Raw genomic sequence first — 24849 nt, forward strand, 5'->3', positions numbered from 1 at the left:
ACTCCCACTGTGTAACTGTTTAAGTAGATGATTGTCTACTTTTAGATGCATATTGTAAAAGAATGAGCTTCAGTTAGTAACAGCTAATTTTAAGAAGCTGTATACAAAAAAAAAATTTAAAAAAAGGAAATAAATACTGGATTGATGTGGGAACAGAAAACATGGTATATGCCTTCTCTTCTTGGAATAGTGGATACTAGAATGTGGTTATTTTGGATTTATACCACAAGATGGAGCCAAAGATGCCAGTACATGTTTTAAAGCAGTAATGATGTTAATGCTGATTTAAAAATGCCATAGGACATTCCCTCAATCTGTATATATAAAATGTTAGAGTCCCATGTAAGATTTATGGTCATTTTTCCAGTTTTTGTAGTGTCATCGTCATACTGAATCGGTTATCCATGGAAAGGCAACTGTGAAATTTGCAAGCCAGTGCTGCCCAGGTTTCAGTATTACTACAATGTAGCATTATTTAGCCCAAAATAGACACTTATTCTATCAGCTTCAAGGGCACTTCAGATGGCTTCAGGGTCTATCTGATTCTGAAGGCATTTGGTGAGTATGTTCTCACTCTCTCAATTACTCCCTCATTGAGCAATCTGTCTTTCCCTCAATTTCTCTCCCTGTTTCCTCGGTGGCTCTTGTGATGTATTGGTTTTCTGCTCGACTTCTCCCTTTAAGTGCCGCACACTGCTGGCAGTGTTGTGGCCTTCCTGCCGGCTTACAAAGCAGCCCCCCTTTTAACAGGCTCACTGGCGGGGATCAGCTGAATCCTGGGCCCTTTATTGTGCGACCAGTGTTGTTAGCCAGGGAAAAGCCGCAGCACAAATTCACGACTTGACTTCCTAAATTCCACGCCAGGGATCCTTTCAGGGTGAATAAGGGTGTGAGGAAGCCTCTCTATTGGAAAACGCATGTCTCAGTGCTCCTGGGATCTCTTCACACTTCCCTGTTGGCTTTTTCTTGCCTCCTCTGTGTGGTGCCCCATCACGAGCATCTTCACAGGAGTGCATCAACCTAACACTGAGGAAACCTCAGACTTAGGGGTGCCCAAAGCCAGTCCTGGAGACTGTGACCTTGACAGGTGTTTGTGCTCTCGCTACTTTAACAAGAGTATGATTTAAAGAGGGATGCGAGGAGATGCCACCCTTACCTCACCCTATTGCAATTGATGTCAAATAACCCACTGGTTCATATCGTATGATGTCTAAAAAGACCTTTAATGAAAAAGTACACATACAGTTCCCCCAACCCCCAATTATTACTATAATTGGGGGATCCCCACTTTTAAGTAAGCCACTATAAAGTAAGCCAACTTTTCAACTAGCACATGAGGAACTTTGTGAGTCGGACCATGAATGTATGCTAGATGGACGAAAGAACAAAATGTGCCAAGTGTGGTGACTGGGGACCCCAGCTTTGGAAGCAGCAGGAAGGGGCTGGAGTTTTAGTCAAGCTGGTTTTGACCCCTGGCTGCACGAACACCTGACATGAGAATCGCCACTATAGGCCAACAAAGTGCAGGTACCTGCAGATGATCCAACAAGACGAGCTACAACCTAAAAGTCTAAAAAAAAAAAAGAGTCAGTCGGGCAGGACGTGAACCTTTAAACCCAAACTACTCGTCGCTGAATCAATCACACGCCATGTCCTCAACAGAGCAGTCGAGCGGTAGTTAGCATTCAGTCCTGGGCAGCGGTGGAGGCTGCGCATGCGCGTCCCTTTCACCGTGCCTGAATGCTGTGAAGGGTTTGAGGGGAGAGACCCCGGGGCTGCTTTACTTACGGACTACTGAAATGGATGGAGCGGAGCGGAAAAGAGGCGTCCGCGCCAGGCAAGAGCCACAGGCTCCGAGGAGCACCATGAAAGACGGGAAGGTAAAGGAGGACGCTGTGTCAGAGAGAGTGACCCTCAAAAAAGAGATCGGACTGCTGAGCGCCTGCACTATTATTATAGGTAGGTTGTTTACTGAAGTAGCAATGAAAAGAATATAAAAAAGTTTCTTTGGCAGAAAACTTGATCTATTTGTGCTATTGGATATCTCTGTTACATCTAGGAATGAGATGTAAGATAAAAGTTCTGTAGAGTAGAGCTTCTGCTTGTCCAGTCAGTTGATGTTCACTTGCTGGGAGACTTTTCTAACTTTATAAAATTTTAAAGAAGGCAGTTTTCAACTAGGCCACAGCTATAAAGGCACACTGGCCAAAAGCACTGCTGTATTACTGCACTTATATGTAATCTGTTGAGCATATTAGCATATTAGTCTCCTTAATTCAGATTACAGTGCAAACCACCTCAGTTATTTCTAAATTATACGAGGAAGAAATGCAAGTCTGGAACCCCTCTCATCATCATGGTGGTTTCATGGAGCACAAGAGGTTAAGGTGTTAAGGGAGATTTTGGAGGCAAGCTGGACTCCTTTACAGCTACTGTTGCTCTTTAACAATCCTAAAAGTTGACCACAAACAGAGAAACAAAGTTTCTACCTGCTTGATGGGACACTGAGAACAGCACAGGGTGATCTTCATTCCTGACTTTTCTTTTCTTTTTTTTCTTTTTTTTTTTTTCTTTTTTTTTGGAAGATGAATATGAAACTGAATATGATCAGTGGATCATGTACATTCACTAATCGGCAAAATGTGAACTTCTATGATGTGTAGGTTACTGTGGGATCTGCTCCTTGTGGCAGCCCGGGCTGTCGACACAGTGGAGTAAATGATTTATTCCTGCTCTTATGTAATCTCGTTGTGTGCCACTTGGCTGCCAGGGAGGCAAGCATGAAGAGATTCACTCCCATTTGCAGGGTCTTGTGTGAGAGATGCTGCTTGGTGTTAACCTCTGTGTGTGTATTTCTAGCCTTTGCAACTTACATACAGGTTTGGGATGGGAGGAGGTCCAGTTAGGGCAGCCTTCCAACCAGCCTAAACCAACAACAAGGAACAAACGTATTCCATACATTTCATGTCTCTGTCAGTGTGTTATTAAAGGAGACGAGAAAAATACAAACTTGCCATTTAAGCAAGAATTTACACCAGAGGTTATAATGGTTATTTATATTTGTCATTGTTTTCATCATTCCTTTGTTACCACTTTCCTAATATTACTGATATTTTTATGTATATATTTGCTTATGCCAATGAATGCACATTTCTAAAAATAAAAAATAAAAAACTGGGATTACATCTACACGGATTTGCATTGTAAATTAAGATAATATACAAATGCACATTCTGCTCATGTGGTGTTTAATAAATACACAATTTTAAAAAGCAGTTGTAATCATTAGCATTGTGCAAGCCTACTCATAAAGCATATCTGATAGAATTTATGTGATATTAAATAAATATATATTATTAAACTCATTGCTGTCCAATGAAAAACATGTATGTCAGAAATTGTGACTTTACAGGGCAAGAAAGAAATTTAAAAATTTTATAATAATAGTCAATGTAAAATATGAGTTTATTCCAATTCAGAGCATTTATATTGTTCTACGGTTCCAGAAATATTCCCATAGTGTACAGAGCAGCTACAGGGTTCAGACCATGGAGAAAAACTAAAAACGGCCAGCAGCAAAATATACTTTCTGGCTCAATGGAAGGTGTCATCATGGCAGTAAGAATCCCTATGTTCCTAATGCTTTTTGTTGTTGTTGTTGTTGTTTTTCAGGTAATATCATTGGTTCAGGAATCTTCATCTCTCCTAAAGGGGTTCTGGAGCACTCAGGTTCTGTTGGCTTGGCACTGGTGGTGTGGGTGTTAGGAGGGGGCATAGCTGCCCTGGGCTCTCTCTGCTATGCTGAGCTTGGTGTCACCATCCCCAAATCTGGGGGGGACTACTCATATGTTACAGAGATTTTTGGAGGCCTTGTGGGGTGAGTGTATTTTCACATTTTCAAATGTACTGAGGTAGGTTTATTATCGCCTTTCAGATCCTGCTCCTAATTCTTAAATACAGATCAGCACAGATCAGCAAGATTCATATGATCCTTTGCACTGAACTGTGAAAACTCAATGACATGCTTGAGATTATGTACGAGAGTAAGTTACGGCAATACAAAGACATGAAAAGCCATAATAAATCAAATTTGAATTGTATTGATAATGTTCAATAAAAATTAGTCCATGCCTTTGTCTGTGATACTGTGCCAATCAAGCACTTACTCTAACTTACCCTATGCTAATTACATTTTATAGCCTTTTATTCCACTTTCCCCTCTCCAGGTTCCTCCTGTTATGGAGTGCTGTGCTGATCATGTACCCCACCACTCTGGCCGTCATAGCTCTCACCTTCTCCAACTATGTCCTGCAGCCTGCGTTTCCTAACTGTGTCCCTCCCTATATGGCCACACGAATGCTCTCCGCTACCTGCATTAGTGAGTACTATTGCTTACTATGCCCACAGCCAGACTAATGGTTCACCTTGTACATACCTTTCCCAGTGCACTCATCTTCTTTGTTGACTTTAGCATTCCCATTCCTGTCTCTGTATCCTTACATCTTTAGACTGAGGATCAGAATATAATGTGGGTGAACAGTGGCATGCAAGTTTTCAACATTTCTGTTACTGTAGACCTGTATACTGTACTGATACTGTACCAAATAGCAGGTGAATACATAGGTAAAGAAAAATAAATAAATATAAGTTTAATCAAGATAGTGGATTATTTTTATTATTATTTTTATTTTTGTACAATCTTAGAGTGAAAAAGGAAAAGAGATTTGAGCTCTCGGATAACTCTATAGCTTGTTTACAATCATTAGTAGGAAAGGCCAGGTGATGCTAATTTGAAAGCTTTATAAACTCCTCAAACATTGTTGTTGTTGCAAATATGACCTTCATGGAAGAGCCATCCAAACAAAACCTTTCCTGCGTCCTGACCACAAACTTCAGCAGACGTTTTCAATAGAACATCTGAACAAGCCTAATGCATGTGGACCAGCAGACTGGTGAAGATAAAATAGAACTTTTCTCCACCATAAGCAAAGGTTTGTTTCAAGAAAAAAGTGGAAAGAATGTCATGGAAAGAGCATTTTCCAACTGTTAAGCATGGGAGTGGCTTGATCATGCTTTGGTGAAGTGGCACAGGAAACATTACACTGGAACAGAAAAAAGGATTCAATTAAATACCTAATCTTTTTAACACATCTTTTAAAAAGCTGAAAATGAAAAGAGAAAAGAGAGCTTCTAAAGCAGACTAATAATCCTAGTTACACCTCAAAATCCACAGTGGACTACTTTAAGAGCTGCAGGCTGAAGGTTTTGCACCTAAACATCATCAACTTTTATGGATAGACCACAAAAGAGCAGTGTCTCTAAGAGGGTCCAATAATGTAACAGAACCTAAAATCTTTTGCAAAAATGAAATAATGAAAATCCTTCAAACAATTGAGGATGTTATTTGTGAATTGAAAGACTCTTGGCTGGCAATAAAAAGCATTTACAATCTGATACAGCACTTACCAAAGGGGATGCTACTGAGTACTGACTATGCAGAGTGTCTTAACCTTTAGACTGTTTTTGTCATTTTAAAACTGTTAAAATAAAAATGGAAATAAAAAAATATATAATATTGACTACCATATTTAAGAAATGGGGTGTCTTTTGGAAATCAGGTCATCGTTTACTAACCAAGCTATTGACAGTAACAGAAATGTAGACCATGGGTGTCCAGACTTTCACGTGCAACTGTATATTTGTGTTGGAGTGGAAGAGGTTTTGGCAGAGAGGGTGCTGTCTTATGTAATGGGAAGTTAAATTGAGAGTCATAGTTAAATATGTATGTTGTGTCAGACTGCTGTAGAAAAAGTATGAGGAGTAGCACAGAAAGATCACAAGTACAGGGGCTGGTGAAAAGAGCATTTACATGTTGCCATCTTAACTTAGTGCACTTTTTGGTGATTCTGCAAAATTTGGTAAATGATATCTATATACCACACATTGACATCATCTGTTTGCAAATGCTGCACCCCAAATGCCAAAATAATGTTTGATGAATGATAAAATAAGGCCCCTCATATATCCTAAAGTTCATTTATAAATATGTTATTCTGGAGTAAAATAGGAAAAAGGCCTCTTTTAATTATGGAAGAAATTATTGTATGCAATCAGTTTCTTTAGAGAATTTTGAGTCTTACCTGGTAGCTTGAAGGGAATTCCAGTAATTTATACCTTGTATACGCACTTACAGGAATCTTCACAAGCTTACGTCTTGGAGCATTCATCTTCTTATGTTGATTTAGTGCCACAGGACTGTTGTCTTATTTGTTCCATATTGTAGCAAACAAAGACACTGAGGAGCATGTCAGGTGCTAATGGGTCCGGCCCATTAATCCAGCCTAAGAAACTGCATAGCAGTAAAGAGTAAACGTTATTTGGCTCCGTGTTCTTTAGACATGCCAGCTTGCCTAATTGCCCAGTCAGCAGCTGTGTATTCCCACAGTTACAGTAGCACCCCCTCAATGAAACAACACCACTGCATTTGGAGCTCAAAAATGTGAAAATTGAGGACAGTCTTTACAGCATTACAACAACAAGAGAGAAAAAGTGGCACTGACATGCAAACTTGCAAAGAACTCTGAATCTTGACTAGGCCACTCACAGGGGGCACTGAGCTGCAGGCCCGCAGCACTTGACTGTGCAGTGAAAGGGACGACTGGGCCCACAGTGCGCAATTACTGCATTAGCTCTTATTATTCACTCTTGTTTAGGGACAGAAGAATCCTGAAAAAGAGAGAGGCGCTCCATCCTTTCACAGATCTGTTCGTCACTCACTGTTTTTGTTCTGTTACAACTGGAGGCAGTTTGTTAGTGGGGGTTAAGAGGAACAGCCTTATTTTTCACAGAAGGAATTAGAGAATGTGGAAGAAAAAGAGCGCAAGGAAGTGACAGTGATGAATAGGCTGACAGAATTACTATTCACTCCACTTTTCCTCAGCATTCCCACATTCCAATGTTCCAGTAAATCCACATTAATTGTGTTATACACATCGATCCCACACCAGTCAATCCTAAAGGCCCCCCTAATCACGTTTCTCCTAATGTGCCTTGGCATCATAGGACAAACTCTAGCTGGGAGAGCACTTAGCAGCCAAACTTGGCCACCCACATTTTCTATTAAAGACATAGTCAGCGTCTTCACTATTCAGTGTTTAATTATTTGGCTTATAAATTTAGCCTGATTCTGATTTATTATATATATGTGTGTGTGTGTGTGTCACTCTATTTGTAGTATTTCTGACATGGGTAAACTGCTTCAGTGTGCGTCTTGCCACTCGTATCCAGGATATCTTCACTGTAGGGAAGCTGATGGCTCTGGGCCTCATCATAGTTGTGGGACTGCTGCAGATTTATAAAGGTGAGTTCATCTTTAACTTGATGATGGGAATAAGGTTCAACTTAGACTTACTTGTAAGAGAATGCTAATGTATTTTCCCTGTAAAATGGAAAAAATATATATCCCATGTGTATGTTTGGATTCATTCTTCTATGTACAAAAGGTGAAATAAATAATGAACACATCACCACTTTTCTAGGTAAATATATTTCTAAGGATGCTACTGACATGAAAATCTCACCAGATGTCGGTAACAACACATTCAATCCACACGTGCAAATATTAAACCATAGATTAAGTTATGTGAAATAATGGGAAATGACACAGGGAAAAAGTTCAGTAACACAAAAGCCTTTGTTGGTGATGACAGCATAAAGACTCCTCCTGTACGGAGAAACTAGTCGCATGCATTGCTCAGGTGTGATTTTGGCCCATTCTTCCACACACACTCCTCAAATCCTGAAGGGTCTGTGGGCTCCTTCTATGAAGGTTCTAGTCTGAGCTTTAGTTCCTTCCATAGATTTGCAGTTGGATTCAGGTCAGGTGATTGGCTGAGGCATTCTAGCAGTTGTATTTTCTTTCTCTGAAACCAGTTGAGAGTTTCCTTGGTTGTGTGTATGGGATCGTTGTCTTGCTGAAACGTCCACCCTCGTCACCCTGTGCCAGTTCTCATTATTACACAGAACTTAATTTATGGACATCTATGGTTTGATTTCTTCGCATGTGTAGATTGGATGGGTTGATTCTAACATACTGTGAGATTGTCATGTCAATAGCACCTTTAGAAATATATTAGATATATTAGAAATTAATGATGTATTTAATACTTATGTCACCAGCTGTATAAATTTTAATTCAACTCTCATCTAAGATTTACACACCAGGTTGCCTGTGATATTTTAGGAGCACCCCTGCCTCCACTTAGTTTTCTAAACCCACCATAACCCATGAAATTGTTTTTTGCAATTTAAACGCTGATTTTGTGTCATGTCAAGTCATTATGGTCTAGTCAGGTACCAGTTAAGTTGCCAAAAAAGTAACTTTATATAGATAAAATATAGTGGTAGTGGTAATAGAGGTAGACCTCAAGGTAAACATATTGAGTATACAAAAAGTGGTCAAGTGCCTGACTGCCATTTAAAAACATTCTCTTGGATTTTATCCATCTATACTGTGAAGAACCATACACTTTAGAATTCATCCTGCTATTTTTATGAGTAGTCATATCATCAATAAAACCCACTTCAATTGGCAGCCAAACAGGCCAATCCCATAACAGTGCTGATGTGATATGCTTTGTGTACTTCTTCGAATACTTTCCGATTTTTCCTGCTTTCATTTTCCTCAGGTAACTACGAGGGCCTTACTCCACAAATAGCATTTGACTTCTATAAGACTCCAACGGTGGGGCAGATTGCTTTGGCTTTTCTTCAAGCCTCCTTTGCCTTCAGTGGCTGGAACTTTCTCAATTATGTCACAGAGGAGGTGGTGGATCCTAGGAGGTGAGCATGAACTTTATACTCATGGATTGTTTGCTTTGTATCATTGACACTGAAATCTGAAGATTGTTTTCTATTTTGCCCATTCCCACCATTCTCATTTTCATAATTCTCAGTTGCAGCTATCTGACAGCAGTATTCACTTTCAGTCTTGGAGGGCTGCACCCCAACACATGTTGGTTTACCCTTCTCAGACACGCCCGGTGTCTGTTAATTGCAAGGTTTAGTAGGTGTTTTAGAGGAGGAAAAGCAGAGCTGTGATGGACTGTGGCCCTGCAGATCTGTGAGAGAATACCCTTACATTTACATTTGGCAGACGCTCTTAACCAGGGCGAATTACAAAAGTGCTTTGCTATTTACCCAAGGATAACCTTTAGCGAGTTTGAATAGGCTACAAATTCAAAGATACCATGGATGGATGAATGGATGGATGGTCAGGTATTACAGCAGCACAGAAGTACAGTAAAAAGCAAACAAGAGCAAAGCAAAGTAGCTTTCCATTTATGTACAAATACATAAACAGAGGGAAGATATAAGAATATAACAAAGCAGTTAACGTGTAACGTGCAGTATTGTCATACCAGTAAGTATCCATTATAATACTAACAACTGAGTGACTGTGCTCTGTAAACAGTTATTCGGTATTCAGTAATGGCAATAGTAATGCAATGTGCAATATGAAATGCATAGGGCTCAATATAGATTAATGTCCCAGCACAGTGATGAGGTGTTGTACAGTGGGAATCTCCTTTACCGATCCTTGCTACAGCAGCGCTGAATGAGTCTGTCTGACCAGTAGGTCATGGAGTGGGTGTGATGTGTGGTCCAGTATGGCCACACATCACATGGAGTTTAAGTGACCTCCTTTCCACCACTGCCCCAAAACCTTCAAGATACATTCTGATCTATAACCTCCATTCATTGGTATGACTTCAGTATGGCATTCAGTAGAATAAAATAAGGCAACCACAAATTTGGCCACAGTTTTTTTTTTTTTAGCTATATTGATAACCTGGTTCTGTGCTTCACTATGATTCCAGATTGATGGTGCACAGTTTGCCAGTGATAGCACTTAAAGGCCTAGTGTTATAATGCATGACCATATGTAAATTGCTGCATTTTTCTCCATATGCTTTCTACACATATGCCTTGATTTTCTAATTAGTGGTGTAGTGTTTTTAACACAGCTGTTGTTTTATCAGGAATCTTCCACGTGCTATTTACATCTCCATTCCATTGGTTACCTTTGTGTACACGCTCACCAACATCGCCTACTTCTCCTCCATGTCTCCAGAAGAGCTGCTTTCCTCCAATGCTGTGGCTGTAGTAAGTATTCAGTTCCAGGATTTAGAATACAGATATTATATATAGGATATGAAGAAACCTAGTGGTTTGATATAGTGGTTTTATGTAACCTCTGAAGCTATTCACTATTTCATCATGGCCAGTTTTGATATTCCCCATCTCATTATTGCAGTTCATTTGTTGTCAGCTTGGAAATAGTCAGGTGGGGAGCATTTAGATTACGTAGTGCTGCACTCTGACACTTATGTCCAACAGACGTTTGGAGAGAAGCTGCTTGGGATGTTCTCCACCATCATGCCAATCTCTGTGGCGCTCTCCACTTTTGGAGGAATTAACGGCTACCTCTTCACCTCATCCAGGTAAAACCAAACCTTCCAGGACCGTGTCAGCCTCTGTGAGGAGTTACTTGCACACTAATAGACTTTAGAAAGCCTAGTGATAAGTGTAGTACATGGTTCTGGTGCCCCCCTCTGGACATTCAGTGTGTCACATTCACTTGCCCTTGGCCAGTTCATGACCTAAACCCATATGGAAGATCAGAGTGTGTGATCTAGAATAATCTGTCACCCTGTCATCTCCATCATCTGCACTATAGGGCTAAAATCACACCTGCTCCAGGGTTTCTTCTGAAAGAAAGGTTATTTATCGCAAGTCTGGCTTACCTAGTTGCAGTAACTTCTTTTGGGATGGGTTCCCACTACATGCTGGAACATTGCCGTGAGAATTTGATTGTATTAGCCACAAGAACATTAGCGGTACTGATGTTAGATAACTAGTTAGACAGTCCTGCTCATCCAAAGGGGTATTGGATGAAGCGCTATTATTCCTGGAGGGATACGTGCAGTGCTTTTTTTGTGAAGAAAGCTCTGTTTTCAGCTGTGGAGCAGTGAAACTTTGCTCTCTGGAATTATAGTGCTCCATTCAATACTTTTGAGATGAGTTGGAGAATGGGGATTAGGTGGGGTGGTGATCATCCTACAACCTGTCATGAATGCCATCAAATCCTCACAGCAGTGCTTCAAAAACCTTTTGTGGATGGTAAAGACAACTAGTCCAACAAAAACAGTATAAAGCTTTTTTAATATCCTTGATTTTTGGAAGAAACAATGAATAAACAGGTGTCTTAATACTTCTATTGTCACATATAGTTAATGATATCATTCAGTGAATGTAAAAGTAACTGAGTTAACTGATAAGAAGTGGTGCCTGAAAACATTTGAGCATATAGCAGATCATATGTGTTGAATGTACAGTATTCACTGGTAAATTAAACAGTATTTATAAAGAAGTCTCAATCATACACAACTCTTTGCATGCAGATTTTTTTCAGACACAACAGTAAACTCCTACTACGGGTGTATTCCTACTCTGTGACAATTTCATTTTATTTCTGGGTATGTATTGTGTTTTGTGCATTTTCAGGCTTTGTTTCTCTGGTGCAAGAGAAGGGCACTTGCCCAGCTTACTGGCTATGATTCACTTTAAAAGCTGTACCCCCATCCCGGCTCTGCTAGTCTGTGTGAGTTGGTAAACAATGACCTTTTCATCGGTTTGAATGCTTAAAGTATAAGTATAAGTATAAGTAATGCTTAAAGTATATATGTTTGAATGTAAATCAAATACCACTATAATGAATGATGTAGTTACATATAAATAGCACAGATTACAATAAAGAATTTCCAATCAGCATGTTGTCTCTTCATCAACCTGCATCTCTTGTTCTTGTCTCTCCGTTTTTCCTGTTTCTTCTCCCATCATATCACAGTGCACTGCCACGATCGTAATCATGTGCATTGGTGAAACGCACAACCTCATAAACTATGTGTCCTTCATCAACTACCTCTCTTATGGAGTCACCATTGCTGGCTTGCTGTATTACAGATGGAAGAAGCCAAACCTGTACAGGCCTATCAAGGTTTGATCAGACAAACCACTATGTCATGACTGTTGTAAAATAATATGAAGAGGCCTCTGTATTACATGACTATGAATGTGGGTTAAGGACTAGCAGTATAACATCATCAGGGAAAAGGGAACAGATGATGTGTTCACATCTAGCAGTAAACAGAAATACCACCACAATAGCACACTCATTATCCCTCCTCTGGACTTCTGAACACACTTTTAGAAAAAACAACATTAATGAAGGGTTTAAACTCCACCCTGCAATGATTACATGTTCTCACATCCTAGCTCACCTCCTCTCCTCTCCACAGGTGAGCCTGCTGGTTCCTGTGTGTTATCTGCTTTTCTGGGCCCTACTGCTGGGCTTCAGCCTGCACTCGGAGCCTGTGGTCTGTGGGGTGGGTTTGGTCATTATGCTCACTGGAGTGCCTGTCTACTTTCTGGGAGTGCACTGGAAAGACAAGCCAAAGTGCATCTATGACTTCATTGGTAAGTTAAAGAGCGTAATACTTAAATGCTCATGTAACGGCATGTTCATGAAATGGAGGTAACTTGTACAGTACTATAGCAACCTTTGGTACTTCATAAGAAAAGTACCTTGCATCAATGATACTGTAGCTGCATCCAAAAGCCTGAGCTGCAGCCGAGGTAGAGCAGGCCCTTGGTAGGACTTCTATAAAGACCCCTTATTATTAGCCTATTGGTCACACAGAGAGAACAGTCTAACAAGGCAGCCTGGTGATGGCACCAGTAGGCTCCGGCCTTTTGCAATTGCAGCGCAAAGAGCTTTTTCTGTTCTTTTTTTTTTCAAGGAAATTTGAATTATTTACATTATTAAACAAATTTAATTTTCCGCCATTTCTGTGGTCCAAGGTTTGGGGTTCCCATAACTACAGAAGTCTGGTGGTGATGTGCTGATCTTGCCATCACCTTTGAGAACTCACTGGTCACTCCTTCTATAGAAGCTCGAAGCCTTGGTGTAGTAATGGATGATCAGTTATCGTTCTCAAGCCATGTTGCAAACGTAACTCAGTCCTGCAGATTTCTCCTGTACAACATCCGGAGAATTCGACCCTTCCCCTCTAGAGAGGCCACCCAGGTGCTTGTTCAGTCTCTCGTCACTTCCAGACTTGACAACTGCAACTCTCTTCTGGCTGGTCTCCCTCTGCGCACCATCAGGCCCCTGCAACTCATCCAGAATGCAGCGGCATGGGTCGTTTTCAATGTCCCTAAATTTAGCCATGTCACTCCACTGCTGCGTTCTCTCCACTGGCTTCCTGTAGCTGCCCGCATCAGATTTAAAACCCTGACGCTGGCCTACAAAGCCAAGAATGGACCAGCCCCTCCATACTTGATGGCAATGGTCAAAAGCCGATCCGCACCAAGAGCCCTTCGAGCTTCAAGTACGGCTCGGCTCGACCCGCCATCCCTCAAAATCCGCGGAAGACAAGCGTTCAGGCTTTTTTCTGTCCTGGCACCAAAGTGGTGGAACGAGCTGCCCCTGGGTGTCCGAACGGCCGAGTCGCTTGCTGTCTTCAAACGCAGACTGAAGACCCACCTCTTCCGAGAGTACTTGGACGAATAGTTCTATGGTCGCCTTATTGTATTGTGTTTAGCAATGTCTAAGCTTAGAGGTATCTTTTGAATTATTAGTCTATTAGAACTAGCTAAGGCTTTTCTTGGGTAAATAGCAAAGCACTTTGTAAGTTGCTCTGGATAAGAGCATCTGCTAAATGCCATAAATGTAAATGTAAATGTAAATGCTCTCCGGTATCAACAACACAGCAGTGTCCTGATGTGATTTCACCAGCTTTGACTAGCGCTAGAAGGGCTTTTCTAGTGGGCTTGGCTGATGTAAATTGTGAAGGTGTAAATATGAGTCAAGACTGTCCGGAAACAGTTCTGAAGTTTTTGAATTGGCCTTTTTTACAGCTCTGTTTTGAACAGGGGACACAACAGTTTTTGAATAATTCTCATTATTCAGCGGTGCCAAGGAAAATACAACTTTCTTAAAATTTGAAAGGTTTGTTCATATTTGCTTAGCCCTCTATTTCCAGGTTATTGTCAGAATATCTTCTTATCACAATCTGAATATGAATGTGTGCTGTAGTGTACTGACTGTAGCTGTATGGGTGTTTATTATTAAGTGTGTTGTCTTTGTTACAGAGTGGGCCACATATCTGGGTCAGAGAGTGTTTTTTGTGGTTTTCCCCCACATTGACCCAATTGAAACCATAACACCAACAGAATGGACTGACAAGTCTTCCATCACCAGCAAGGGCTCTGGACCTGTTTGACTTTTTTACTTTTTGTTTGTCTGTTTTGTTCTTTTTTTTTTTTTTTTTTTTTTTTTTTGGGTTAGACCCTAAAAATGGGTCCCCCTTATTTTAAAGCCCTAGAACTTGGTTCTTGGGTACATTTTTAAATGCAGACGTCCATGTTTTGATTCATGGGCCTTGTACAATGTCTCTTTTGTATGTACTGTTACACACAATTTAATGTCACAGTGTTAACTCTTCAAATAGACTTAAACAAACAGTTGAAATGTTTCTAATCAGCTATTTAATATATTTAAAGACATGCATGTCCGCTTCAGTCTATGTTTTTATTGTGCCTTACCATGGAAGGTGTACTGCAACTAATACTTTGGAAGTGCACTATAACTGGACTTAAATACTCAGATTTATGGTCACTTTAGCTTAATGCTTTAACTAAGGGGCTATATCCAGATCAATATTGTCATACCAATCATTTCAGTAGCTTCATGTTGGTCAAAAACTTGAAGTTAGACATTACAATTGATGACAAATAAGCTCTAGTGCTCAACATATTTATTGCTATACGTTATTTAGTGAAGTCTAAAAACTTGAGAGAGGTGCTAAAAGGCTTCCTTTGTAGCATTGGTTACCTCTTTGAAGTACAGCTACAAGTCTGGAGTTCAGGGATGCACCTAATAAAAGATAGCTCAGCATCATCATTCAAAATGACATACAGCATCGGTTCAACATAGTCTGAGCACACTTCACAAACTGCACACGTTACATCTTATCTTAAAACCACTGAGTTTTTTTTTTTGTTTTTTTTTTAGAAGCGGTAAAAACACTGTTGTACCTTCTAATTGGTTACCCTTAATCGTTGCTATGTGTACTGTATGTGTCCTAAAATTTGTGTAATTTAAAATAATGCATTTAAGTACCTTCCCTTGATATAGCATGGCCATATTCCTCTACACACAAGTGTTGGGCAGCTGTGTAAACAAAACAAATTGCACTAACCCATGCACACTGCACATTGACAAATGATTAATGTTATAATATATTAATGTCTAAGTGTAATGTGATATACATATATATTCTGATGTGCACACCCTTTCACAGAAAGCTTTATCACGTAAGCTGATGGCCTTTTCTCCACCTCCTCCACCAGCACTGCTACTTACAAGACCACCGGTAATCTGTTTGCTGTACATAGTTTTTTCTGGAGACAAGCAAAGGGAAGTGGAGCTATCAGACTCTACACCAAAATGAATGGACATATTGAGTTTGCTAGCTCCAAATCCCTTTACTGTAAATAGTTTTGCTTGTAATATGGCATGTGGAGCTATAAAACTTTACACAGAAATCACGGGACACACTGCACTTTATTGGTTTTCTGAGTTTCTGAGTCTTTTTTTCCAACTTCCTCATTTTTGCCTATGCAGACTTGGAGAATATTGATTTGCAGTGGCTAGAAATGGGATTTAAGATCATAAATTATTTGTAAAGTTTATTAAACGGTGGAAGAGGCACTTTATTGTTCAACTAGATGTTTACTGGTCCTTCATCTTTTTGTAAGTGGAATGAATGGTTTAACAGTTACAGCTTAGTGAATAAAGTAAGAATAACGCTGCCTTACTGACTGATCATTGCACTGTTGTGGAGGAGGAGGTGGTTCATGCTGTGAAAATGTAAAAGGCACCGCTGGGATTCGAACCCAGGATCTCCTGTTTACTAGACAGGCGCTTTAACCAACTAAGCCACGGCGCCGGTACGTCACGAGGCGAAATTACCCGTCTTCAAGACTGCAGCCTTGGACCTGGTCCAGTGACATTATGTGAGATTATGTTTGGCTTCTCAGTTTACATGTTTAAATGTGTTGATTTTGTGTGCACTCCACGATGCCAGTTCCGATTTTGACTGGTTTTATCTGTGTTACAGTGCTGCGGTTTACATTAGCTAGCTAGCTAGTTAGCACTAGCTAACGTTAGCTAACGTAAGCGAGTCCGAGTTTACGAGGTGAGCCCCAACTATAGCTACAAGTTGGGGACGTGTCAAGCAAAAATATTCGGTATAACTTTTTTTGATAGTTAGTTAGTTAGCTAGTCTATAATATAAAAAATCTGTAATGAATCTATCTAATTAAAACTAAAATAATAAAAACTAATACGTTTTCGTCTAGAATCTTAACAAGTCTAATGGCTAGATAAATCTGGATACGCTTAGTGATGCTCCTTATGGGATAAACACACAGCTCACCTAAAGCTCTGTGTGTTTTTGCTGTAATACCAAAACAAAGTGCTACCTGCTCTTTTGGCGACAGAAAAGTCAAAATTTTCTCGGGTCGTTCATGTCTGCTTACGACTAAACCCGATTGCCACCTTAAAAGTCCCCCAGCAGCACTATACCAACTTCCGAGAAAGCCGCGTTACTCCAACAAGAAAGGTCCAAGACAGCTGCGTTCAGATATTGTCATTTGTAGAGCAACCTAGACGTGTATTAAACGTTAATTTCAATGTTAGTCCTGCTTTGAAATCTCAAGCCAAGGCTTTTTATTTTACCCTAACTGTGTTATCCTGAAATACCTGAGTCAGCATAAATTATTATTAAGTTATTAAATTATATAATAAAGTAGTAAGGTGGTTAGTTTTGCTGTATATTACACCTCAGGAAGTTTGCTAGCTAGCTAGCTAAATGGATTGTTAGAAACCAAGCCATGAACTGAAAGCATTGCTGGACTAAAATTGTCTGTGTGTTTCTGTTTTAAGGCCTCCTTATTTTCTCAGAATCATTTTTCATGAGGCAGTTCTGACCATGGCCAGTGTAAAACAAACAGCTTCACTGCTAAGATGAAATACACAAAAGGAACAGCTGTGCATTTACATTATCCCATCTTTATTCATAAAGTAAAAGAACCCAGAAAAGTGGTCTCAATTCATCAAGGCTCTGAAAGCTTTAGTTAGATGCGATGGTCTGATCGATCCAGGAGCGGAAACTGGTGACCCGAGCGTACGCAGCAGGCGTGGAGGTACTGCAGGTGCCGCTGCCCCAGGATACAATTCCCACCAAGTTCCAGGCTCCGCTCTTCTGACATACCAGAGGGCCTCCAGAGTCACCCTGGGAGAGTCAGAAGCATGCGTGGAGTTAGTTCTCTTATGCTTCGTTTAGTGTTATATTAGTGTGTTAATTCTCTTGTGATCTCACCCTGCTACCCCAGACTTTTATCTACTCTTATTTATATTACCATGCAGGAGGAAGCTCCAGCAGCTCCGGCGCAGATCATGACACTTGTGACACTGGAGCCCCAGTACCGCTGGCAGTCGGAGTTAGTAAGCAGAGGCAGAGCGGTCTGCTGCAGACGAGGAGGAGTGTTTGCAGCTGAAAGAGGAAGAGAGATTTGGTATTGGAGTTGGAATAGAGTTGACCCAGCAGATTGTAATACTAGAAATTACACACTAGAAACACATTAGAATTGGCTCGATAATCTCATATAATCTGTTACCATTGTATCTGGTCAGGCCCCAGCCAGTGGTGACACATTTCAGGCCACCGGGGTAGTTGTCGCTAGAGTTTGGCAAACACACAGGAGACACACGGGTGTTTAGCTGGGCAGCAGAGGCCAGTTTGATCAGGGTGATGTCATTGTTGATGGTGTAGGAATTGTAGTTAGGATGCTGAATAACCTGTTTAGGTGAGAGAATATGAGAGAAGGAGAGAGAGGGTGCACAGTTATATTCATGTCTTGTATGTGTTGTCTGATTAACCTCAACTAAAAAACTGTTGTTTATGTAATGTTTATTCTAGCCTACCCAAGGAATCTACAGACAAATATGCCATTTTCCAACACTTGGAGTCTGAACATAATATATACCTTTCCAACACGCATGGTCTGGATGACCTCAGCATTAGAGGAACGGTCATGCTCTCCCAGGATCACGAAATGGGATGTTCTGCAAATGGGGATATTGGAATTACTTTCCCAGTTCAATTATTTTGTTTTCACCAGCACACATACAGAGCATTCATTGGGTTTATAGTTTTACATGCACTGCAGTAAGTGGGTTATATATACACTACATTTACATACAGTTAACTCTCAGTTATGCAAGGTGGACCTGTTCCCCCGAATTGTAAGGTTTCTTCAGAGCAGAAAAGGGCTGAAAGGGGTGGAGCTAAGATTTCTGTTTTTACCTGACACCACAGTGAGCAGCAGTCACCACCCAGTTCTGGTTGATGAGGGACCCACCACAGAAGTGGAAACCAGTGCTGTCCTGAAAAGATACGTTTTAAGAATAGGTTCAAACTCTATTATGTTCTTTATTTCCTCAGATGTTTATGCAGCAACAGCTGCACTGAGCTAACAGAAATGACTCTCATTAACTCTCAGTTAATGATAACCCTGAGTATTTATTACATAAATGTGTTGATAAAATGTGAGAATGCAAAAGCATAGTTATGAAATCAAGAACCGTTGAAATGAGTTCAGATTGCGAGAGAAAATAAGGGACGGTAAAAATGATATCAGTCTCACCTGCAGAGACACCTGCCAGGGCCAGGAGTGGGGCACTGCCTCCTCACCATTCACGATCCTGGCATATCCAGTAATCACGGGAGAAATGGCAGGGACACCACAACCTAAACATATTATACAAACATGGAAGATTAGTACTTTAAAATGCGTAGGTCTTAAATGTCACTGCTGAGTGACCTCATGACCTCAAGGCCTGAAGCTCAGTTTTCCAGGTTTCTCTTTGTTGCCACCATTTTCTCAGTTTATGTCTAAATAATGATTTAATATATTTAATAATGGAACATTTAGATAGCAGGTTTTAAGACATTGCTGAACTTTTTTAAAGAGCACTTTCAGCTCTCTCAGTAAATAATCTCAGGATTTCTTTCCTGTCATAAATAGCCATGTATCTGTGGATGTAGTTTCTGTCCTTTTTCAACTGATTTTAATTTTTCATTTATTTTACACTACCTACAGTTCTTTATCTGTTCTCTAACATCGTACACCCACAGTTTTTCATGCTGAGAGAATATTAGTAATGGTAAATAAAAAGTTACATGAGGTTAAGTTACGTACCATACGCTGTGCCAATTAAGGCAAGACAGGACACAATCCACAGAAGAGCCATGTTTTCAGCCTGTTGTAGGTAGATAGAGTGAGGTTTTTATAAGGCCTCTGGAGCCTTGAATTCAGCATATCTGGTAAGCCATGGCAAAAGAATGCCAACTTCACACCTGCTCCGTCAGTGATATCAGAGCAGTTTATTCCCATGCCACAACTTCAGAAATAGCCAAACGGCAGATAAGAATCACAGAACTGTGTTTACAGCATTTAGAAAAGAACAGGAGTGGAAAATACTTCAGTAATTGTAGGCTGTGATATATTTTAGCAAGTAAATCATTAAAATATATGTTTATGTAAGTATAAGAACATCAGAGTATCAGAGTAATGAAATGAAGTGTCCCACTTCAATCAAATGAAAATATCCAGGGTTCTGTCATCCGATGTAAACCACACCACGACATTTGCTGAACTTTTGGTGAAAAGCTGAATTAAAATAACAAAATAAACATGTCCTGATTCTTAATTGTATGTGTTTCAGTTCCTCAGTCAGTTCCTTTTACACCTGAAGCTGTTGAAATGTAGATACCTTTTGACTCACTGAAGTATATTGTTCAGTGTGTACTGTTTTAAACTAGATGTTGAGATTGCTAGTCCTTCTGTACAGTTTCTTTGTACTTTTTCCATCTATTTACACACCTACTCCAACACTAGCAAAAGCTTTAACACGCCAATGAAAGCCATCATCAGTGTGCCTGAATCGATTTACTATACTGGACTTTGCTTTGTATCTAACATAAATTATAAGTCATTGTAGCCTTCATTGTACATACTTGCAGTGTTTTTTTTTTTTTTTAATCTTAGCTTTTTCTAGATTATCTGTTCTTGTTTTCTTTATGAATTTAGTTGTTGCTTTGAGCACGCTGAGCTTAAACACCTTTCAGTATAAATGAGCCAAGAAGAAAAATGTCTTTGTTTAACCAGCCCTGTAGAAATAAGAATAGAGTTCAAAATATGACACAAACCCATTTAAACTTTATTTATTTTAAATATATTTGTGACAAATTTCCTTTACACATGTCAGCCTTGGGTCGTATTGATTTATTCTGGTTTGATAAGAAAGTTATTCTGTAACAAGTAGGATAAACATATGAGATAACATGTTAGGGTCACATTTAAGGCCATTCTTGTTTCTTTTCCATTCCAATCCCACACCTACCAGTAGACAGTAGATTTGTATAAAATCATTAAAACTAGAATGTGCATTTGCTTGGTTAAAAGGTTCTTTATAAATATACAATGAAAAAATGAAAAAATAATAATAAATTAATGACTTTACGAGCCCTTAGATATTAATGTGTATTCTGCAATCTGCTATGTGAGTAATCCAGTGTAGGCATTACTTACATATGGAATGTACAAGCAAATCATAAATATATGAGGTCTGTTCTAGAAATCCTAGTAGATCCCTAAGAAGTGGAGCACACAGGGTATTCATGATGTTAAATGGTGACTAGTCCAAGCTGTAGGACTGAGGAAAAGACATGAGCTGCACTCCAGTAGTTCCCTGAGAAGTAGACTACACAGGATATACAGCCGTTTTAAGGATGGTTCCAAATCATAGAGAGTATGTTGGAGGGGGGCTGTGTGGGAAGTAGTGAACAAAGGGCTTATCACTAACGCAGGACTTTTCGAATACATATTTTTAATAAACAGCAGCTTCCTTCACCCACACCCCGTGACCAGTGTGTAGGCAGTATAAGGGCATGGACCCTGTCGGGTGGAAAACAGCTATGGTGTTACACAAGCTTACATTCAGAGTTCAGGAAGTTTCTAATGGTTTTCCTGCTGCTATTTCCTTCCGTCTGCTCTAAGCACAGAGCTCCACACTTTTTTTCTTAGTAAGTCCTATACATAAATTATAACCACAGTAAAAATACATCTTTATTTATACAAAGCTTTGTTAAGTTCAGTTTTTTGTGGTTTAATAATTTATTATTATTATTATTATTATTATTATTATTATTAATAATAATAATAATATTAATATTAGACGCTCGAGCCTACTTCTACTTGTCTATTAATTTCAGAGTCTCGTTTCTCTCGGGTCGGTTTGCTCGGTGAGCAAACGCGTTGTTGCTAGGAGAAGCGCTTCCACATTAGCGTGCTTGGTTACACCCAAAGAGCCAATCACAGCCCTGCCCGGTGTGATTGACGTATGTATAGTGTGCGTTTAGCAAAGTGGAGGCGGGACTTCAGAATAAGCGGACAAGTTACACACACAACAAGCCGAGACCTTTAGCTATAAGCTATTGACTAAATCGCTACAAATATTGGTGAGTTACAGCTGGATTATTAGGTCTAGAATTTATATCAGAACTTGGTATTGGATTTAAGAGTAGTTATTTCATTTTTTGTACCCACTTTGCGAGCAGACCTTAGCTATTAACTTTCGCTACAACCGTTAGCTAGCTAGCACTATCTACCTAGCAACCAGTGTTTTGCTAGCCTAGCTGGATTAGACTTCCGTGTACATTTGTTGTTGTTTGTCCGCAAACAAACTCTGTTGTGGATTGAATCTAGATTGAACTTGCTAGCTTTCTTGTACTATATGCATATATTAATCGTTTACTTAGCTAGCTAGCTAACACAAAACTCTAAATAACTCGCCGTTAAAACTAGCTTGCTAGCTAGTTGTATTCAAATAAGTAAAACACCAATGACATTATTAGAAAATGTGGTCCTTGCAAAGGTCGCAAATGTGAAGTTTTAAACTCAAAAAGGCTAAATTACACCGCGTTGATTCTGAAATTAATCATTTATTTGGCTGTAGCTATGTTTGTCTACTGCCAGGGTGCGCAGCTGCCCAGCTGAATTTACACCACGAAGAGCTTTAACACTACATTTGCTTACAGAAATCTTATATCTATATATATATATATATATATATATATATATATATATATCCACCTGTAAAGTTGCTATTTCTATAGACACAACGTTTTTGCGTGACAGTGAAGACATATGTTATATAGAAATATATTTTGCTCTGGGTAAGAGATAAAATGTAATGTAAATGCTAATGTACGTTGTAGGGATGCATAGGGGGTTCCAGGTCCATTAAACTTAGCATGGTGTCCCTGTGGTAGACTAAGGTTGTTGTTCCCCAGCCAAGAAAACACACCACATCACACTACAATAAATGTCTAGCCTCTGGTTTAGAGCTGTTGCTGACACAGGATCTTGAGATGTAAACTTTGAATTAATAAATGTTTTTTGGCCTCTCAGGCTTATGATGTCAGCCTTTCAGTCGGCATCATCTAAAAGTTTTACCTCAACACCGCTCAAAAGCAAATCTGCTATCCCAAAGAGTATCCCCAGAAGCAAGAGCGTAGATTCAACAGGCGACTCAACCTACTCCCTACTTTCACCCATTTACCATGATAGTTTTGATTTTTCGGGTGAAGATGATGAAGAAGCACAGAAACGCAGTCAACTGGCTGACAACCCCTCTCTCACAGTACAAGAGCATGAATCATCTGTCAGTCCCAGCAGGTATAATGTATTACACATAACATTACTGTTGGTACATCCAAATATTTCTGCCGTAGAAAGCAACATGGTAAGAGTTTTAATTACAGTCTGGTGTCACATTTTCAGAAATGAGTCACTTCATGCAAACACTTCTCAAAAGTTGAATCTGAGTGCATGGGAGCAGTGGATTGTGAGTAAAGCTAAAGAGGAGCGAGACAAAATACATCAGAAAACCTTGGAGGTATGTTTTGTTAATTAGAAGATCATAATCATAAGATCATAAATTGTAAGATCATAATTCTGGCCAGTCTTTTGTCTGTACAGATCATTTTACTGTGAGGCTGAGAACCTGGTTCATGCTGTTGTTTGATCTGATTGTAAACATATTCTGCCTTATGAATTACCTCGAATTGCAAAATTGAGTGAAAACGTAAATACATTTCTGGGTTGTGCTTTAGGACAAAATGTAATGAGCTGCACTGACCATTGTATTTTAGCAACAAACCTTGAAAGAAAAGAAGGCCCAAGAAGAAAGAGAACAACAGAGGAAAAGGGCGGTCAATGAGTGTAAAATTCAAGAGTGGCTCCAAAGGAAGAAAGATCAGGTAGATAATTTTATGCTTTTAATTACAAATGAATAGGGGTAACTGTTTACAGGGCGCTTACTAATCTTTAGTTCCATGATCTTTGATTTTATTCATAATAATAGAAGCAAACATGTTCTTTTTTTCCTAGGAAAAACAAGAAAAGCTTTGCAAGGAGTCCCAGAAAACAAAAGAAATGCTATATGAAGAAAAAAAACGATTGGAGATTGAAAGAAAAGCTCAAGAGAAATACAAAGAGTGGCTCCAAAAGAAAAAACTAGATGAAATGGAGAAGAAGCTTAAAGAGCAAGTATGTTCATTCAAGGCCTTAAGACTAACTGAAATCATAAAACTCAATGAACTAATACATTTATTTTATTTGAATGATATTTTATTGAATTATATGCTTACAGGAAGAAACATCTAGGAGAGAAAAGGAGGAGAGAGAGCGGAAAGAGAAGGCAGAGGAGAAGTTTAAAGAATGGCTTAAAAGCATTAAGGATAAAGACAGACATGAGCGTCAATCATCAGCATGTTCAGCTCGTGAGTGAAAAAGTCTTAAAATGATGCAAGATTCAGTCTCTCAGGGCATTTTACTAGTCTGCAACAGTTACCAACTTAAATCATCACTATAATCTCCATAAATGTAAGAGTTTAGTCACTTGTCTGAACTTGTCTGGAGATGCAGCATGAGACATTACAATATGTTGTTTTGAGTCTTGCACAGCATGACTGGTATCCTGACTTTTACATCTTGGTCTCAAGGCATGTTTGCAGTGTCTCCTTCCCATCATCTTCATGATCAATAATGATAAAATCTGAAATAATATAAAAAAATATTTCTTGTTTCAGGTGGCTATGATAATCTGAACTACCCATCGCCCACTTTTGTGAACCCTATCCCATGGAAGCCCATTCACGTCCCCCAGCAAAACGCAACACCCAGGAAGAGCACAGCACGCAGAAAACAGCCAGGTCTACCAAAATATCAGTCAACTCCATGTCTTGGTTACAAACCCAAAGACACAATCAGCTTTGCATGCAAAAGGCGGTGACATTTGTGTTAACTTGCACTCTGCAATTGGGATCAACTCTGAAGGTATTCATAATTTTAGGGACTGGACTTGTGGGGGAAATGATTATTGTTTATGTGGAGTTATTAAATGGTGTTGAGTAACTGCTTTCCATACAGTCAGCCAGTTTTCATTTGACATGATTTATAGGTTAAACATCCTAATGTTTTTGGGGTTTTTTGTATTGCTGACAGCTGACACGAATGTATTCATTTTTAACCATGTGTTTTGTTTAACAGAATGAGCAAAAAGACTTGATTTAGACTTTTCAGAAACAGAAATAT

General features: G+C 39.5%; 3 protein-coding genes and 1 non-coding gene across 4 annotated transcripts; 2 read left to right on the top strand and 2 right to left on the bottom strand.

Moving 5' to 3' along the window:
- Positions 1 to 1747: 1747 nt before the first annotated feature.
- On the top strand, positions 1748 to 15936 carry slc7a10b (solute carrier family 7 member 10b). Its single transcript, XM_072671851.1, has 11 exons — positions 1748 to 1959; positions 3673 to 3877; positions 4227 to 4378; positions 7235 to 7360; positions 8688 to 8841; positions 10041 to 10164; positions 10399 to 10502; positions 11566 to 11662; positions 11909 to 12058; positions 12360 to 12537; positions 14215 to 15936. The coding sequence occupies exons 1-11, from the start codon at positions 1800 to 1802 to the stop codon at positions 14343 to 14345; spliced, it is 1581 nt and encodes a 526-aa protein (XP_072527952.1). The 5' UTR covers positions 1748 to 1799; the 3' UTR covers positions 14346 to 15936.
- A 63-nt stretch (positions 15937 to 15999) lies between these two features.
- Positions 16000 to 16073, bottom strand: trnat-agu (transfer RNA threonine (anticodon AGU)). Its single transcript has one exon. It is a non-coding gene; the product is annotated as a tRNA-Thr (tRNA).
- Positions 16074 to 17177: 1104 nt separating this feature from the next.
- LOC140548829 (chymotrypsin A-like) lies at positions 17178 to 19441 on the bottom strand. Its single transcript, XM_072672003.1, has 7 exons — positions 19390 to 19441; positions 18835 to 18938; positions 18495 to 18574; positions 18175 to 18253; positions 17806 to 17986; positions 17548 to 17681; positions 17178 to 17420 (listed from the first exon to the last, which is right to left on the bottom strand). Exons 1-7 carry the CDS (start codon positions 19439 to 19441, stop codon positions 17259 to 17261), a joined length of 792 nt encoding a protein of 263 aa, XP_072528104.1. The 3' UTR covers positions 17178 to 17258.
- Positions 19442 to 21550: 2109 nt separating this feature from the next.
- On the top strand, positions 21551 to 24829 carry ccdc34 (coiled-coil domain containing 34). Its single transcript, XM_072671952.1, has 7 exons — positions 21551 to 21710; positions 22663 to 22929; positions 23035 to 23149; positions 23406 to 23513; positions 23644 to 23802; positions 23906 to 24035; positions 24345 to 24829. The coding sequence occupies exons 2-7, from the start codon at positions 22667 to 22669 to the stop codon at positions 24545 to 24547; spliced, it is 978 nt and encodes a 325-aa protein (XP_072528053.1). The 5' UTR covers positions 21551 to 21710; positions 22663 to 22666; the 3' UTR covers positions 24548 to 24829.
- The last annotated feature ends 20 nt before the right edge of the window (positions 24830 to 24849 follow it).

Source organism: Salminus brasiliensis, chromosome 2, assembly GCF_030463535.1.
Source record: "Salminus brasiliensis chromosome 2, fSalBra1.hap2, whole genome shotgun sequence".
Taxonomy (NCBI): Eukaryota; Metazoa; Chordata; class Actinopteri; order Characiformes; family Bryconidae; genus Salminus; species Salminus brasiliensis.

What these genes read in the sequence shown, in the direction of transcription:
- LOC140548829 (XM_072672003.1), bottom strand. Translation starts at nt 19,441, where the DNA reads ATGGCTCTTCTGTGGATTGTGTCCTGTCTTGCCTTAATTGGCACAGCG. An exon ending in AGACCATGCGTGTTGGAAAG is followed by an intron (nt 17,987 to 18,174) that starts GTATATATTATG and finishes TCACCTAAACAG; the next exon opens with GTTATTCAGCATCCTAACTA. An exon ending in CTGGAGCTTCCTCCTGCATG is followed by an intron (nt 17,421 to 17,547) that starts GTAATATAAATA and finishes TGACTCTCCCAG; the next exon opens with GGTGACTCTGGAGGCCCTCT.
- ccdc34 (XM_072671952.1), top strand. Translation starts at nt 22,667, where the DNA reads ATGATGTCAGCCTTTCAGTCGGCATCATCTAAAAGTTTTACCTCAACA. An exon ending in TCATCTGTCAGTCCCAGCAG is followed by an intron (nt 22,930 to 23,034) that starts GTATAATGTATT and finishes TCACATTTTCAG; the next exon opens with AAATGAGTCACTTCATGCAA. An exon ending in AGAAGAAGCTTAAAGAGCAA is followed by an intron (nt 23,803 to 23,905) that starts GTATGTTCATTC and finishes ATATGCTTACAG; the next exon opens with GAAGAAACATCTAGGAGAGA.
- slc7a10b (XM_072671851.1), top strand. Translation starts at nt 1,800, where the DNA reads ATGGATGGAGCGGAGCGGAAAAGAGGCGTCCGCGCCAGGCAAGAGCCA. An exon ending in ACTGCTGCAGATTTATAAAG is followed by an intron (nt 7,361 to 8,687) that starts GTGAGTTCATCT and finishes CATTTTCCTCAG; the next exon opens with GTAACTACGAGGGCCTTACT. An exon ending in GTGCATCTATGACTTCATTG is followed by an intron (nt 12,538 to 14,214) that starts GTAAGTTAAAGA and finishes TCTTTGTTACAG; the next exon opens with AGTGGGCCACATATCTGGGT.